Below are 18,792 nucleotides of genomic sequence, written 5' to 3'. Positions count from 1 at the left end.
CTCTTCATCTGAGTCTAGGTCTGACTGAGACTCAAACATGTGGCTAAGTCACTCTGTTTCCTCTAACGCTAACTATGTAGATACAACTTAGATGCAACTACAACTTTTTTAACTTTTTATGTCGGAAAAACATGTTAAACAAAATATTAATCACAGCAGAGTATTTTTACATGGTTTGAAACATGTCTGGAGACAAACTTTAAACTGCCCAGACCAGTCAATGGGAGATGGTTCTCGTAGGTAACAGTGTGATTGGCTATTCTTTTATGTTTGGAACCATCTGGAGCTAATAATTCTAAAAAATTCCCAAAGATGTATAACTTAATTTCTTGTATCTGAAGATTTTAAAACGTATTTAACGTAACAATTGTTTCTCTCAGCGAATTCAGTAAAAATACATTTTCTCATCAGTTTCAGTATAGAATTCTAATTCATAATTTATCATTTATAATGTCCAACTGTGTACAATCACTGAATGAATCTGATATTTGCTGACATGCTGTATGTAAAATGTTTTGCTAGATATTCATTTAGTCGAAATGTAGAGGAAGTATAGGGCTTTTATTTTAGTGGTTGGATTTTCTTTGTGAATAAGAAATTAAGACTGACTGATGCAGCATATTTGCTACACTGCTCTTAATGAGGTGGGGTTCATTCTCTCTCTCTGCATGTTTCACCTTGTGCCGCTGCAGCCTTTATGTTAATCTGACAGTGTTCACTTCACACTTGCCATGTTTGATTGATATGGAAATTTTACAAGGTCCGACCTTGTAATCGCCGCCGTGACTTTTATGTAGAAGTGACTCTGGCACTTGTTCAGACGTGAGATGACAACTTAAACCGCTGTGACATTTACGTAACAAGGCGCATATCTGAGAGGGGCTTGCTTTTTATTTTTGTAGCTGTGAGTCGCTCCTCTGTTTCTGTTATGCATTAAATTGAGTTTTTGTGTAGCTTTTCTGAAGTTACTTGTGCACACATTTTGCCCCAAGAAAGAATGAAAAAAAGGAAATGACTCTGCAGCTATATCTCTAAATCATATTTGTCTTTTCTTTTGGTGCGTGCACATTTTTAAATACATCAATGCACATTTTTTTTTCCCAAAAGGTGATACACAACTGCTGCAGGTGAAATAATCCCTCTCACATTTTTTTTTTTTTTTTTTTTTAATCCCATACTCTCTGACAGTTCATCTTCTTGTGATTCTCTCTGCATCATTTCTGGAAATAAGGTCTAGGCTCCTCTCTTCACCAGCGCTGTGGAGTTGTCAGAGCACTCGAGAGTGTAATAACTCAGTCTGAACTAGGCCACAGCAGCGCATGCGGATGTCGAGCCGGTCCCCGGCTTTGCCCCTCGTGGCAGCGTAGAACGCACCACGCTGGTTGGAGGCAGATCCGCAGATTGTGCCCTGGCAATCGCCTCTGGCCTGAAACCGCTGAAGACCTGCCATTTTTGTATCTGCCTAACTAGTCGCACTCTCCTCTGTTTCCCACTTCACAGCCCAGACTGCATCGACTTCCTCTGCGATCATGACCTATTTTCGCGCAGAAGAGTGTAAATGGCATGAAAACAAGGCCTTCTCAGTGCCACTCTGACTTTAATTAATATTCACCTTCATATATCCCAAGGAAAGAAAGAAAGAATGAAAGAAAGAAAGAAGATTGTCTTTTTTTCTCTGTTATAACTTCAGAAAATCAACCTCACTTCCTGCTCAAACAGCATCACAGTCTCCATCGTCTCCTCCAGGGTTGATGTCCCTACAGGCATATCTTTACAGTGCTATGATTTGATTCTCGACTCCTTTGGATTTACGTCATGACAGCCCGATGACCCAGACGCTGGTTTGACTGACGTAGATTGTAATCTGTCAGTGCCTCCCTTTAGCTCTTTCCACAATAATAACCTTGCATCCATCTCTATAAGAACCTTTTATGTTGTTTTCTCAATAGCATCCATCTTGCCACTGCTTCACTAACATCCCTGCCAACGGCAGCTCTCTAGAGACTTCATTCTGCAGAGAAGAACGAACCCCAATAGTGGATGCATTTGTCTGCAGTCCTTCCCCTCCCTTTGTGTTTCTCTTATACCAAATAACAGAGTTGGTATTATTGATGGAAGTGTTCCTAATGCAGGCTTTTGTGTTTTAGATACTTATGTTGACTTAAGCTGCTTTGCCTTTTTGTGTGGGAGGCGGAGGCAGGCAGAGCGACGGATCTCTGCGAAAGACATAAATGAAGAAAGATGAAGCACTATAATTCAGATAAACAAAATAAGAGAAGAGGAGGTCGTCTCCACCGCTTTTTTCTCCCCCTCTCTTTTAAATGAGGTGTGCTAAATTACTCTTTTAGGGAGAGATTTCTCGCAGCCTCGCCTCCCAGTGTTACTGAAACGCAATTAGAGCAAATCTGCTAAAGCAGGCATACTCTAACATTTCAGCTCCACTTTCATAAGACTCTCTGCCTCGTCTGTTTTTATGTATGTGTATAATTATGTGTACATTATGATTTCATTCCTATATTTTTGGTTATATCTTTATGTGCCTGTTACTGTAATGCAGTCTCAGATTACTTGGCATTGATGTGTATATGATATATGAGAGTGGGTGGATTTATGTGATTGGAAAATCCATCCATCCATCCATCCAGTCATTCATCCATCCAGTCATTCATCCATCCAGTCATTCATCCGCTGTCTTCCTGTGTCTGCAGACGGACTGGGGTGGCCAGAGGACCCTGCAGAGGAAGTGGACCTCCTTTCTCAAGGCCAGGATGGTGTGTTCAGTCCCAGAGTATGAGCTGCACCTCAATATCCTGCGCAGTGTGTTTGTCCTGCAGGGTCGGGACGCTCAAAGCAGCGTTTTCTACGGCATCTTCGGCCTGGAATGGTAAGAGACTATGTTAAAGTCACGTCTTTGCGAGCCTCTGTTCCGCCAGCTTCAGTAACTCAATGCGATCTCTCATTTCTCATTTATATCATCTGTCTTTGTAGAAAAAATGAAGAGTGTTTTGTTTAGTTATCCACTACAGCATTTGGTGTAAGGAATTGAAACCTTAAAGTTAAACAGCGATTACTTTGTGAGCAAAAAAAAAAAAAAAAAATACACAACCTGAAAGAATAAACTACAAGCACAGCAAGCCACAAGATCATTAGTGAGGTCAAGCACTGGTGTGAGCTTTTGTGCACATGGTAGAAGGATAAACATTTCCCTTAACTGAATTGAAAAAGAAACAAAAGTTGTTTGTGGTTTTAACCCCTCCTTTTAGAGAGTCCTGTGATGCATAATAACATGACAATGTGGTTATATCATTTTAAGATAAATAGAGGCCAGGTTTATGTAGAGGTTGGATAAAAGAATTGAGTTGTGCTGTAATGATTGTCCAATTAATTAATTAGTCAATCAACAGAAAATTACTAAACAACAAAACGTTTTTTGATTTCAGCTTCTCCACTGTGGGGTTACATGCTTTTCTCTGTTTTATGTCATTGTAAGATTGCATCTAAGGGACGGCCTGATAGCTGAACGGTTAGGGCACATACCACATGGGCTCTAATGCCCTGAGTCCCCACTTCGACTCCCAGCCAGCCAGACCATTTACTGCATGTCATCCCCTTACTCTCTGCTGAATTTCCTGTCTGTCTCTACTGGTTCTATCTATTAAAGGCATAAAATGGCCAAAAAAAAACAACAAATTGCATCTAAAGTTCTTGGCCACTCTCTCCAATCACAAACTTCGATTCAAAAAGTTCAACTTCACGAAAAAAACCTCTGGCACTTTAAGGTACATTTTGGTTTTAGTTGCTTGACATTGTAATTATATGGTTTGCATATTTAAGTTATTTAAGCTCCTGCCCTCAAGGTGTATAGTTTTTAGGTCACATCTCTGGTGCTTTAAATTGTTCTTGTGTTTATGGTTTCATCATTGGTGTGTTGTGCTGAGTGTTGTTATGTCTGTCCTATGAACACACTAGGACAAATGCCTAACAACAGGTTGTTGTACTGGCTGTAAAAATGAACTTAACTTAAATTGAAAAATTGGGGGGGGGGGTCGGCCTATTGTTCAGACAAAATAATGTCACCTTGGGCTCTGAAACCTTGTTATGCACATTTTTTTTCTATTTTCTAGAATAAATGATTAATTGTAGTTATAATAAAAAGATTAACGGATAACAGGAAAACTCATTATTTCAAACCCTAGGTGAGTTGTTATCAGAACAGAGCGAGCCGAGCTGCAGTCAGAGCTAGTGTGACAGTGTCAGAGGACGACTGGAATATCTGGCAGCGATGTGCGTGTGTGTTTATGCTGATATGCAGAGTCATGCTGCATAAAACCGTCCCAAGGGTGTTTGGATTCTGATGGAGAGGATTGCATTGCAACAGCACAGTAACGCTGTCTATTTCTCTCTTGCTTTTTCCTTCTTTTTTTTTTTTTTTTTCCCACTTCCATGCTTCTCTTTTGTGGATATTCGAGCTCAACCTCTGTCGGTGTGTCTGTCCTCTTGTTCTACTGCAGAAGCTTCCTCTGGTTTCCTTTTAAAAACATACACCTGTCTGAGTAGTAGTCATTACTATGCATTAGACTCAACTGTGCGAGAGTGAGTAAGCCCCGGAGCTATACCGCTCACCTGGTTTGAAGACAGATTCTGGTTTCACTTCGATCTCATTTTTCTCACTTGACTGCTTTTGAAGGCCGAGGTGGGCACACAATGGATCCAAGAATGTGACGCAGACACAACCCACCCCATTACTAATCTCACCTTTAGGGCTGAAGATTAAGGGTCACCTGGTTCCCAACTCCACAACTCATGCTGTTTTATGTTGCTGAACAAATCTTTTCTTTCACAGGTACGCCACCAAAACCACAAAAGGGGCTGTTTTATTTATGACTCACGGGGGAGTGGGAATTTCAGTGCTGTGAGTGTGGTGTTGAAAAATCTGCAAAACAAATATTTCCTTCTGGAGTGGATGACTGGAGTAGCGACTGGAGATAAAGAGGGAAAATTACACACCTGTCAGTGACACCGCTCCCACATGTCCACGCAAGACAAATTGCTAAAATGCAAATGTAAAAAAAAAAACCCCAAAAAAACCTTTACAACCTCAACACCCACGGTTTTCAGAGAATAGAGAAGTCTTCTCGGTAGCCTAGTTACCTTTTCACCTGTCAGTGGCCACTGACGATCTGTGATGTGCTTGAAATTCGATCTGGGTGGCAGCTGCTCCCCAGATAATAACCTCTCAGTGTTTATTCAACGTTGAATCATTAATCCTGAGTGTGTCCTCTGGGGTGGTGGTGATGGGGGGGTGGGGGGGTATTGTCTTTCAGGAAGAATATCAAAGCTTCTGCTATCTGCCAGTATGCCTTCTCAGATGTACAGAAGGTTTTCGAGGGGCCGTACATGGAGGTGCAGGACTCAAAGTGGAGGGAGTACACAGGGAAGGTGCCAGAGCCAAGACCTGGATCTGTAAGTTCAATCAGTTAAAACCACTTTTTATACAAACATTTAAACAAAAGAGCACTGATCATTTCTCTGCCTCGCTTTCTCTCATATCTCACAGTGCATAACAGATCTGCACAGGTCCCAGGGCATCAACTCATCCCGAGACCTCCCAGACAATGTCCTCACTTTTGCCAGAAGGCACCCACTGATGGCCGGCCAGGTGCACCCAATAGGGGTCCGTCCTCTTTTGTTCAAGAGGAGTGTCAACTATGTCAAGATAGCCGTGCACAAGGAGCCGGCGCTGGATGGAAACATTTATACTGTTCTGTTTTTGGGAACTGGTGAGTTTTACTACTGAACACACGACGACTCTAGTGAAAAGACTAAAACTGACTCGCCTCACAAGTATTGTGTGTGTTGTAGCAGCCTGATATTGCCGCAGAGCTGCTGCATTGTTGTGTGACAGGACTGAATCTACAGCCATGCTAGCAGCTCTGGTAGGCTGTATGTGGCTTCCTGCTAATGTCTATGTGAATATGTGAGTGTCTGAACAAAACTGCATCGCAAACCATCCACTAGCTGTGTGAGATATTTCCTTTAGTCTTCAAACCGTCTTTGCCGCTAGCATTGCTGAAAACACATTCTCGCACTGGGTGACATGTTCCTTCATTAACAATTTATTTCAATCCAGTTCCATATACACATCCTGCTGCTGGAAATGGTCATTAAGTGCATATTAATCCACAACTGTAAATAGTCCCAAACAAATCACCATTTGCTCCTGTTTGAGAAATATTTGCTGAAAACTACAGTCTCCAGCTGTTTTGGGAAATTACTGAGTCTTTTCTTTAATTAAACTATATATTTGTGACCATTTGCATCTTTGATAGAGATAAACAGCCTTAGGGCTGAGACTATGATTAAAGATAGGGAAGTCAGGATGTCTTGAGTGATGGCCTAACACATTGTTGGTGTTTTCATGTTGACTATATCTTGTACTATTTATTGCCTCTCCAGGTTATTCTAGTGTCTTGTTTGACAAGGTTGTGTCTTTTCCTACAGATGACGGGTGGTTGCACAGAGCTGTAGACGTTGACGGAGAAATGCATATCATAGAGGAGCTGCAATTGTTTGATAAACCGCAGCCCATAGAGAGCATGGTCATATCCGCAGCTCTGGTACGTATTCATGCTGTGAGTGTGTAAATGGCTTTTTTATGCTAAAGAGTTGCAAATGAAAAGATGATAGATCATGTTCTGGTTAATACATTTACCTCATAGAAATGGAGTGTAAACACGCTGTTGACAGAGACTTTTCAGTCAGTCGGAGTCAGTAAATTAGGATTTAAGAATATTTCAGTGCCAAAATTTTTATAAACTGCATGTGTAAAGTAAGTGTTTGGTGGAAAGCTAATATCCCAAATCCATCAATAATCGATGATTATTCAACAAATATGCTGCTTATATTGCAATTCACTCCAATACTCATGTTGCCTATTGTAAATTTAGGCTTAAAAGCTGAAAAGGTAGAAAAATGACTAACGTCCAGTCATTTATCTTTTGTGTCACAGCGGAGCATCTATGTTGGCTCCCACTCTGGAGTGGTGCAGGTACCGATGTCAGCCTGTCAGAGATACACTTCCTGCTACGACTGCGTGTTCGCCAGAGATCCGTTCTGTGGCTGGGACGGGAGGGTGTGTGTGGAAATATCCTCACGTGCACAGAGGTGAGGGAAACACACACAAACAGAGACGTTGATGCGTGTAGACTCAAGGGCACATTTTCCCAGTGAGGAGGCAAACACACAGACAGCCTCGAGTGGTTACATGTGTATATTAGACTCGAGACTTGACAGAAAACCAGAAAGATACAAATTGCTCCATCATGGATCCGGAGTCTACATCCCCTTAAACCCTCTCTGCAGTCGCATCTGTCTATTCTGCTCATTCCCCTCCTTCATTCCCTCCTGAAACAGCTTTTCGTGTTTTCTATCTGCCGATGTATGCATTTGAATGAAAGTCTGAGAAATTTTCAAAATAAGAGTGGTTCTCTAAATTGAATGGAAAAATTAAGCTTTTTTTTTTCCAAGTAAAAACATGATATAGTGACATTTGACATGAGAATCTAAATTTTCTAAGAGCATGTAGTTAATATGACAGTCAAATAACAGTGAATTGTTCAGACTACGCGATGGCGTGATAATTAGGTATAATGATTACTGTTAGACCCTCTTGAATCAAGTAATAAAGCTCCGAGCAGAAATTAATAATCTTGACACAGAGCTCATTTTTTTTGCATTACACGACCTTTTTAGTTGATGTTTACTTCTTCCTTCTGGGCCCAACAGCAATCCTGGAGTCTAATGAATTATTTATACAGCTTACTTTCCCTTCCAACAGAATTTTTATGAAAGCAGGTCTAAGACAATGTAGTCGACCTCAATTTTTCTCATCAGCTCTGTTCGCCTCAGCAGGAGCTTCTTCTGTAGAAGGGAAAGTTTAAATTTTCAATTATTACCTCAAAAAACATTCACATTTGAAAACACCTGAAATCAGCATTTAGAAGAGAAAGTGAAACTGAGTGACCTCTTTTGGTAACACTTTAGTTTAAGTCCCTGTATTTAGCATTCATGAACAGTATACAGTATTTAGTAAATGGGTTAGAATGCACTGTAATGTAGTTGTGAGCAGCTATAAGGACTTTAAAGTGTTGATTAATGTGCCGTTTTTGTCAGCAACTAATTATATTTTGCATTATTACAACTATGATTTATTATAATTTGATTCATTATCTGTTTATGCAGCAGCCGCTAGTCGTGTTCCCACAGTAGGAGTTATAGTTATTGACAAATACATTAATAAACACTTATCTGTGTACAACGGCATAAAAGTGTGTAATAAACCATTTATTACATGTTTATATATGTGTGTAGCTATAGTCGGGGGAAAGGAGTTTGCTGGAAAACAACTTTGTAGCTTCACACTAATTAGAGAAAACAGAGGCAGTGTTTCATGGGTACAGTTTCAAGTAATTCATTTCATTTAACTGCATGTGTAATTAAATGGAGAGTGTAACAGTCAGAGCACAGTGGGTCAGCGGAACATGAAAAAAACAAGATATTTGTGTACAGACAAGCAAATAATTCTGTTCTGTATGATGGTTAAAGTCTAAATGAATAATGAATTGATATTTGTTTGGCTTTAAATCAAGCTTTTCTTGGCTTTTTAAATAAATTCCTGTTTCCCCTTTAACTATTAGCAAATTACACAGATCTTTACAGGAGAATTTAAAGAAAATTATTAGGAAATTACAGACCTGTAGAAAGCGTTCTTTCATTTCTTACTGAGGAGGAAACCCTCAGATCCCCTTCATTAAGTAAAAATACCAGTACCACACTGTAACATTTCTCTGTTACAAGTAACAAGGATCTAAAGAGTGTGTTAGTATTATCTGCAGAGTGAAGTTAAAGTGTCAAAAGTAAAAGTTCTCAATGTAGACAAATAACTGTGTTTGTTATGCTAGTATATACAATATGAATAGATTATTATTTCTTATGCATTAAAATGTAAGTAGCATTTTACTATTTTAGTTGAGTATATTTTTTAAGCCTATTATATATTTTCTATGTTAAAGCTTAATTTTAAAGTAAATAAAAACTGAGCTGAGCACAAATGTACACTAACTCGGCATGAAATGGAAAAAGTAAAGTAAAGTCGACGAACTTCGAATTATGTTACACTCCACCATTACATAATAAAATATTATGTGAATCCTGTAAATAAAATCCAATGGGGAAAAAAAACTTTTATTAAAACTTCATTAAATTTTAATTCTTAATCTTGCATCTTGTAAAATTCGTTGTGCTGTGGATTAGTTTGACCAGTGGCTCTAAGAAAACTGGAAGTGGTGGGATTCAGCTGGAATGGCATCCATACATGAACCAGTTCATGCTTCAAGCCCTCCCAAACAAACAACCACACACACACACACACACACACACACACACACACACACACACACACACACACACACACAAACACACACACACACACACACACATGCAGGCATACTTTAGCTCACTCTGGCACTGAAGGCTGTTTGTGCCTCTCTTCATTCACTCTGCATGAGTGAGTAGCAGACATCTTAATCTACATTATGGCAGCAGACACATCAGCCTCTCCTGTGGATTTGTTTTGGAGTTTCTGAGGGCAGCGGCAACATTAATGGGAGATCTTCCCTGGTCCCCCGGTTTATAACGTACAATATCCACTTCATTTCTAAAGCAATTAGATTGTTTTTGTTATCCTGAACTTTCTATAAAGGGAAGTGAGCGGTCTGCTGTCTGGTGTTAGAGAGCAGAGATATGAATAGAGAGTAGCAGGAGTTTTATTACTGCTGTTCTGCGCTGAACTGCATAGAAAAGCATTTAGGTCTGCTGTTCCCTCCGCCTGGAACCTTCTGCAGGGAGGGTTTAAAAACTGCAAAATTTGGCGTCTCTTTGTGAATTCAAATTATTGCTGCAGAAACTTCTCTCTTGTGACTGCAGGTGCTTTGGAGTATTGTTCAGTCTTGATGTGTCTGCATTAAGTTACAGCTCTTGAGTTGCCGTGAAGACGGTTTTCAGGATGAATTCTTGATTGTACAAATTATTTTTATAATCGCCTTCCTGTTTAATTCTGGTTTTGTGGCATATTTTGTTTGATCTGTCTCATGTTGTTTGTCTGTTACTCAGTGTTATTCCTGCCTATCATGGCCACGACTTGACTTGGACAGAGATTTGTAGTTTCAGATGTTAAATAAAGGTTAAATACTCATTTTTCAAAAATGTAACTCATTTGAAATGACCTTTTTTCAGGTCAAACCTCACCCAGGACATCCTGAGAGGGGTCAGAGGCTGCAGGGAGAATTCAGGAAATGGTATGTTAGAACACACACACATGCACACACTGTACATCCATTTTAATGTTGAGAAAGTTTAGCACTTCATTTCACCTCCCTTTCAGTCCCCTTCATTAGTTTGCCTGACTCTCTCTCTCTCTCACACACACACACACCCACACACACATGGAAAAAAATCCAACCCTTCTTTTCTCTGCCTGAAAACTCAAGCACTTAGCAGCTATTAAAGGATTTCATTAGGTGTGTGTTCCTTACCCATCCCCCCCCCCAGGTCCCAGCGTACACATTTTAATCAGTTCCTCTCTTGCTGGAGGTCAGGCGGTCATGCTGGCTGCATTGCAGGGCTCCCTACATTTAAAGAGGCTTATGAAATGTAATAGAAAGTGATGTTGAAAGGTTGCTCACCTGCACTTTGAAATCGTAACCTTGGCGACCTGACATCTCTTTCCATATCCGTCTCTCTGTCCTGCTGCATTCTTGTCATGCTGTCTCTCTGTGCTGTAGTTTATCTCACTGGTTTCATCTCTTTTTAGCTCCGTCTCATGTCTCTTGTTCTCTGTTCCTGTTGCTCAGTTGTCCACCGGAGGCGTTCTGTGATGTCGGGTGATGACGTGCTACTACAGTGTGAGCTACGTTCCAACCTGGCAACTCCACGCTGGACTTTGAACGGCAAAGAACTCCAGGGATACGACCTGAATTCTGGTTACCGCATCGGCACAGATGGCCTCCTCATAATCGGAGCTCGTGCCCAACAGAGCGGCTCTTATCGCTGCTTCGCTGTCGAGAACTCAGTCTCCGTGCTGGTTTATCTTTACACAGTCAGGGTGCACACCGACCCGTACTTCCCCGTGGAGCCCACGGCCACGACTAACCCCACCACAGTCTCCAGCCCGACTGTTTTCTCCACCAGCAGCCCCACTGAGCAGCCTCTGCCCTCACCTCCCGCCCCGCTGCCTCCAGGACCGGAGTACCAGACCTACAGACACATGGAGGCTGTGTACATCTCTCTGGTGGCGGTTCTCGGAGGGCTCTGCTTGGTGTTGACTGTGGTGCTGCTTTACGTGAGCTTCTGCACCAGACGGGCCACTCGGGACCGAAAGTTCCCTCAGCAAGGGCTGCAGGTCCTGGGGGCCTCTGAGAGAAAAAGAAGCTCGCATCTTGAACTCAAAACCATCTCCAGCCACTGCAACGGCCGCCAAGGTCGTCGGTCCGTCTCGGTGCCAACCTTCGGGGACATGGGCGATGGTTTCCTCCAGATAGTTCCAGGCGAGTGCCAGATGTCTCCGGCAAAAACGCCTCCTCCAGCCCCTCCTCTCCCTATGCCACCTCCGCTCCCCAACATGGACTATGCCAACGGGCTGTCAGCCACTCTGCCCAGCGTGCTGAGGAAGATGAACGGGAACAGCTACGTGCTGCTGAGGCAGGCCGACCCCGAGGGCATGTCGCCGCTCTACCACTCCTTCACAGAGGAGCTCAACAGGATCCTGGAGAAGAGGAAACACACACAGCTTGACCTGCAGCCAGATGAGAGCTCCATCTAGGACGCCCCTCTCAGTCTTTGTCCCACAGTTATTTATTTTTACCCCAACTGTGACCCGTAGGTTGTGGGGAGAACTGACTGTATCAAACGCTGCTGTGTATACCCAGTGTCAGAGTACCTGCAGGTTGTGTCCTAACCTGATCTGAAATGTGCAGCCTCCCGTGTCTCCCGTGACTGAATGGCCCATGATTTCACTTCAACAATGGACAACACTAACCACAGATTGATATTCAGAGAGCGAAGCTGTGAAAAATTTGACCAAAAACTGCACCAGTGCGTAAGAAATTACCATGTGGACTCTCCGGAGGCTTGTTAAAGATGGTAGTCACATGACACAAAAGGCAAAGGTGCAAAACGGAACTAAAAAAAAGAAAAAAATGGCCAGGAGGTGATCATGTATTTTTTAGACGGTGGAAGTGTTAAGGAAGTTTTTAATGCCATGTAATATTAGCACTCTATGGAGCTTAAAGTGATACTCCACCCAAAATCTATCACTAAGCATTGAAAACATGGCATACCCTCCATGCCCTGTGTGTTTGACATGAGGAAGTTCCTGCTTGTCCATCAGGTTTGTTGTGGTTCCCCAGTCTGGGGGGAGAAGAGGTTTGACTCACCCATAGTCCTTCTAGTCTGATGGTCGTAGGTTTGATTTGTCTGCTGGGTCTTAGCAAAAAGGATGGATGGCAGTCTAAATGTTGCACAGTCCAAAACAACAAGTCAAACAGTTGTCCTGCCGTCCCATCGGACCTGTGTTACATTAATGGTTAACAAGGAGGTATATACCCGCCCCCCCCATCCTGACAGCCGTGCTGACCCGACAGTCTCTTCTTACATTACCGAAAGACTTACCACAACAGTATCTTTTTTATTAAGCAAGCTTTTAAGAGCAAGTGCATTTACCCATATTTGCACAAAACAATTGTGTTTGCCAGATACTGAGCACATGCACAGACACGCAGAGAAGCGGATTCTGCTGCAGGAGTAGCTCATCGTGTTTTGATCCACTGTTTTTTCTACACCGAAAACTGGAAAAGTTGGAGTCTGTTTTAGGGCTGAACTTTACGACTGCCTTCATGATCGATTAAGTCTTTTTTTTTTTTTTTTTTGATTTGCTTAATCATTTAGTTTCAAAAAGTAGCAGAAAACCTCTTTGTCCAATCTGATGTCCCGTCTTATCAAATGACTTCTTTTGTCTGACCAATGAAAAATAGGCAAATCCTCACGTTTGAGAAGCTGATTTTTGCTTTAATTAGTCGATCAATAGACTAATCGATTACAAGCTTCCTCTCTCTGTTTGATGCATGAAATATAAGATTTTATGTGGAGTGTCACTTTTAGAAGCCAGTTCTGTTACTGTGCACGACAGCACAGGTGTGAAGACAAATCATACATTTCCGTTTATTTTTCAACCAATCTTTCCTCATTTTTATTTGTTCTCATGTAAATAACAATAACGACATCACTGTTGCAGCTGTTAGTAGCTTTGTGTTGTGCCAGTCCTAATGGAAACACCTGTAGCGGACTCTTGGACAATTTGGATTTTTTATTATTAGTGTCTTTCTGTCTTTCTGTCTTTCTGTTTCTGTTTCTGCATCTGTGTGTGTGTGTGAGAAAGAGCCAGAGCTGTGTGAGCGGCAGCTTCAGTGGTCTATTACAGGAGTCATTTCGTGGTTAGGTTGATTGAATTCACTGAAGACCACAGATTGACTTCAGGGCTCAGGAGGCTGAGAAGAAAACACAACACACTAAGAACAAGCTGTAAAGAAAATCCTTACCATATTTATACACCTATATACTGTCAGACTGAGGCGCAATTTTTGGATTATTATTCCTTACACCTTGAAGATATTTGCCTTCTCAAAACGATGGAATCCAAGCACTGAATTCTTAAAAAAAAATGATGTTACAAAGAGAAAAAAAATGCTTTTCATCTGGTCTGCAATAATAAATGACAGACAGATTTGTGTTTGTCCTCTGCTGTGAAAAGGCTGCCAGTGGCATGTTTCCAAATCAGACTGGAGAGGACCTTCACACATGCGACACACAAAAAGCATCCCCTGTGTTTACCTGACACCAGAGCAATGCCAAAACAACACAAACTGCAGAGCTTACAGTATTCCTTTGGCAAGGTGAACAGCGTTATGATTAAATAGTGCTTGTATAAGTTGGAGAGAAGTGACTGAAATGAATCTCGGAGTAGTTTGTAAACGTGTCGGTGGTAAATAAAGATCTGTCTTTCCGGCAAAGTGTTGAATCAGCTCTTGTGGCAGTGGCTCGGCGGCAGGCCGTCTCTGGTGACTCGCAGTGTGCATCTGTCAGAGCGTCGCTGACAGCAACAGCAGCGTTTGGCTCGTCTCCAAAAAAAGAGAGAGGACGGGGGCATCTTTGTCCGCCATCTTTGCAGGTAGAGGCAGGCATGAAACATTTGACCTCCATGTCCTGGTTAGCCACGCAGGAAAGAGATGATGATGGAATGAGACAGGAGCTGTTTTGCACTCAAAGGTTTTAAGTCATCTTCTTGTTTTCCTTGAAAGCCACTTTATTATGAACCTTGTTTGAGAGAGAATATAGTGCACTCTATGTGCTTCCAACAAAGTACATACCTGGCTGCGTGCTTGTGTATGAAACTCTTTTTTCCAATCTTTGCACATCAAATATTATCCCTTTTTGTGTGTTCAGCTGAGAGCAGGAACATGAATATCGTCAAGGAGAGACTGTTCAGAAGTATGCACCTTTATCCTCTTTTGAATGCACATTTCCCAGTTTTTTGTTTTTTTTTAAACTTTAACCCCACTTCTGCTGATTATGTTTACTGATTCTTTTCAAACTGAACATCTCCCTTTATTGTTATGCCAAGCATCAGTATCACTTTTATACAAACAGGGGATATATCTGATTTAGCAGGTAAAGGCTGGCCTCTTTCATGAACACTGACTATAAGTTGTTTGCGTAATTATTCCCTTAGAATTTATTCGACCATGTATTATTTCAACATATTTTATTACAAGTAGACATTTGTTTTTTACTACGAGAAATAGCACGGATGCAGAAAAAGCTTTTGATTAGATGGAGTGGGCTTACGTGTTTTGAGGCAAATTTTGCATTGGAAAATATTTTTTGACTTAGCTAACGTTTCTATATTCCTCATTGTATTTTTGCCTGCACTCCAACAGTTATTCTACATATTTTCCTCTTGGCTGTGGGTTGAAGCAGGGCTGTCCACTTTCGCTGCTGCTGTTTGTCTCCATGTGTGAATAAAAAGAATGGCAGGAACTTAACAGAAAGTGTGACTATATGCAGACGACCTGCTTTTATATATTGCAGACTCCACTAAACCAATACTATATATACTGGACACCTTTTCGCACTTATCTGGATGTGAAAAAGTGTTCTGAGTGGTTGTTCCCCTGACCTTTCCTGGTCGTTTCACCTGACCTACATGCCCCGGATATCCATGCAGAGAACAGACAAACATGTTGGCAGCTTTTTAACTTTCCTTTTTTGTCTGCCTCTTTAGCTTTTTTTCAGTTGTCTTTATCCTCATCTTCATTGCTCCCCTCTCTGTCCCACTCTGCCATCTCTTTTCTTTCCCCGTCTCATCACCCCTGCATGACAGCATCATCTGTTACTCTCTCTGCTCACATTCACACTCTCTCTCAAGGACCCTGCTGAGTTTACAAATGGCCATGATGGCCCCTAATCAATTAGAGGCAGTTTTTCAAAGAGCTTGAGTCTGTGTTGGTGAAAGCAGGGACCGGAGAACGCATTAGTTTAACATCAGAGATTAAATAAATGTTCATCTCACATTTTTTGCTGAAGTTATGATTTATGAGATATTTTTCCTTGTACAACTTCCCCATACGCATCAGACAGATTAAACATGACTCCGTGAAACTAAATTTTATTGTACCCACAGGGCTCAGAAAGTCTGATCAGGATTGATGAGATTTTCTGGTCCATGCTAATTCATAGGTATGATTTATTTGAAATGTTTTTGTTGGGTTACATTTTAATTTTGTAAAAGTTTCTACTGAATTCAACATGTTGCTGTACTTAACCATGTATAATACAAAAGCTCCCATAATCATGTTAACTCATCCTCGAATTGTGGACAATCTTTAACATGTTGGACGCTTCATCTGAATCTGCGACCATTGCTGCTGCTGCGGCTTCTTTCTCACTCAGACAATCTGTTTACAATAGCCAATGGCTCCGCACTGCTTTCTGTGCTATGGACTTTATGTAAAAATAGCTAACGTGTTGGCTACCAGTTTCACATTCACATTGTTTCTGTACACAAACACACAGTGAAGCACTTGTTTTTGCGAATATACATCCTGCTGATTCAATATGCAACGACAGGATATTTTATGTAGACGTAGATCATTTCTCTAAGTGTTGGCCAAAGAAACTGGTGTAACGAGTCCACAATTTGCACTGTTCTTACGTAAATACTTTGTAGTATACTCCTGTAAACTGTGACACTTTCCATCAAGTTGGTTCTGTATGATTTTCAGATGTAGATAACAAACTTACCCATGTGGTCTTGGCTGAAACGACATCGCTGCTTCTTGTAAGATAGTTTAATCACTTGAGCTGTTGACAGAAAGACTTTTTTTTTTTTTTTTAATGTTGAGTCTCATGTCTTATTTATTTGAATTCATAAAATTTTCACTTGCTCTTGTGAAGATAAAACAAAAGAAACACTTTGCATTATGTTCAGCTTGGGGGAAAATATGTTCATCATCAACAGCCCTGAGGGGAAGTCAGGAAATTACATGCAAAAACATGTTCACACTCGTTCCTCTTCTCAAGATACTTGGTCATTTTTAGCTTGTGGCGAGCAGCAAGGCCACTGTCCTCCGCTGGGAACGCAGCCCACATGATCCTCATTTACATACATATATTACAGAGCAGAGGTATAACATAAGGTGGGGATAAAATGACAATTTTCAGAGCAGCGTTCAAGGCTAGTAACTTAGCAACAGGATCTTTATTTAGAGCCTTTTAAAGTCCTAGCGTGGGTCAAGCTGTGCCAGTTCCCATTGGGGAGCGCGGGTGTGATGGGAGCACAGTGGCTCTGATAAATGTAACTGGTGCCATAGATAAATGAAAATGCAGGAAGTGAGCATCATTAGCCATTTAATGCTTTTAATTCCATGTCTTTTATTAAAACCTTAGCCACTTTTATTGGCTGAGCAGTGACAGTAACAGTAACTGCAGTCTATATGCAGTGGTGGAAAGTAAGAAGTACATTTACTCAAGTACTCACACTCATAGTTACTAATTACTTTTCAAATTAAGATTTTATATATTAAATAACATAAAACTATACATTGTTATAGATTAAACTACAAGAACAGCAGCATATACAGCTGTGAAAAATGAGCTATACCTTCAATGTTCACCTGCTGCTTAGATGGTGATGAATTGGTCATAAAGTTTCTACAATATACATGATAAATTTAACACTTTTTGCATAATCAGTATTTTTACTTTTGATACTTAAAGTGCATTCTTCTGCTAATTCTACTGTAATTTTACTTATGAGATTTTAAAGGTCCCATCTAAAGGTAAATGTCCATGTGTTTTTTGATTATGGATCAGGTCTAGGTTCTATATTAATACTGTGAAAGTATCAAAGCGCTCAGTCCACAGAGAAATGCACACAGCCTGTATTCAGAAATTGAACCTTAAAATGAGCTGTCAGGACTTCTGTAACTTTGTGATGTTACAACAAAACATTTACCACGTTCAGCTTTGCCCCACGCCCCGCCCACCTGGACCCTTCACCCAACCTTAGACCTTGGATTTGATTTCTTTTGGTTTTTACCTGAAATCTGCTGTTTTTATTTGACCACTCAGGAAGCAGTCAGCCAATAAGAGGAGAGGCTCAGAGCCTCCTCTCTTCTGATTGGCTGACCGATGTGTTGTTGCTAGAGCTCCAGAGAAGCCTGAGAGAGATGTTAAACTACATTGAGATGGTTTTTGGTCCTTAAAACCACAGATATATATTCTTATGGGTATCAAAACTTAAAACACCAGGAAGTGTAAAATATGAGACCTTTAAAAGTTGGACATTTACTTGTAATTGAGTATTTCCCTTGTTACGGTATCAAATACTTTTAAAAGATCTGACTCCTTCCACCAATGTCTGTATGTGGGAGGATAATTTAAAGGGAAGGGGCATCCATACTCTTATCAAAAATGCAACTCAAGTGCAGATACTTGGTAGAAAATGAGTGAAATCATCAGCAGTATCCAGCTGCAGAGCTCGACTGCTGTGTCTCTCACTCATCACCACCACCCTCTGCAGTTTTCTCACGCTCTTATTCTACATAAATTTTCCCAAATAGCCAAACCATCTCCTGCAGGCAGAGTTATATATGCCAACAGTCTCGTATCCATCAATCAACAGAAACCGGCAATCTGTCCTGGGGCGTCTTTTCCATTCGCTCCATGCAATTCTTCTTATTTGTATTCATCTGACGACTAGCATTTGCTTGCATATGTCTGTATTTTTTTTGTGAAAGATCACTGGGGTTATCTGTGCAGGGAAAGCAGGGCATGCTTTTTGCAGTCAAAAAAAAATGATGAACTGTGTGAACTGCAAAGAAAGCAAGTTTTGCCAACATCCACCTTGTTGAATCGAGTGTTAGTTTTGTGTTCCTTTCAGTCGATACAGACGACAGCTCTGTGCTGAAGGTTAAGAGTTGTCCCTCAAGCAATCACACAACTATCTGTCATGTTCATTTAAGCTCTGGATCATTTAAAGGTTGTGCAGCAAGGAAACCTTCAAATCATATCAGTATTACACTGTAAAAACACGTGCATTCCCTGTGTCATACAAATAAAACAAAAAAAAAAGGTGTACATCAGTGTCTTGTCTGTTAAGTATTTTAACTGCAGTTAAAT

At 41.0% G+C, this 18,792-nt stretch overlaps 1 protein-coding gene across 1 annotated transcript in view; it reads left to right on the top strand.

Moving 5' to 3' along the window:
• sema4gb (sema domain, immunoglobulin domain (Ig), transmembrane domain (TM) and short cytoplasmic domain, (semaphorin) 4Gb) overlaps nt 1-18,750 on the top strand; it is a 36,517-nt gene extending 17,767 nt beyond the window's left edge. The window contains exons 8-14 of the mRNA XM_023407755.2: nt 2,709-2,884; nt 5,325-5,463; nt 5,558-5,780; nt 6,502-6,617; nt 7,010-7,164; nt 10,294-10,355; nt 10,911-18,750. Of these exons, the coding sequence (XP_023263523.1) occupies nt 2,709-2,884; nt 5,325-5,463; nt 5,558-5,780; nt 6,502-6,617; nt 7,010-7,164; nt 10,294-10,355; nt 10,911-11,878 (1,839 nt within the window). The 3' untranslated portion in view covers nt 11,879-18,750. The remainder of the gene's footprint in view (nt 1-2,708; nt 2,885-5,324; nt 5,464-5,557; nt 5,781-6,501; nt 6,618-7,009; nt 7,165-10,293; nt 10,356-10,910) is intronic.
• The last annotated feature ends 42 nt before the right edge of the window (nt 18,751-18,792 follow it).

Source organism: Seriola lalandi, unplaced genomic scaffold, assembly GCF_002814215.2.
Source record: "Seriola lalandi dorsalis isolate HSWRI2012SDOR001 ecotype SW California unplaced genomic scaffold, Sedor1 jcf7180002054346, whole genome shotgun sequence".
In the NCBI taxonomy this organism is placed as follows: domain Eukaryota; kingdom Metazoa; phylum Chordata; class Actinopteri; order Carangiformes; family Carangidae; genus Seriola; species Seriola lalandi.
The sequence above is the reverse complement of the archived record's forward strand: the minus strand, read 5'-3'. Positions and strand labels throughout refer to the sequence as shown.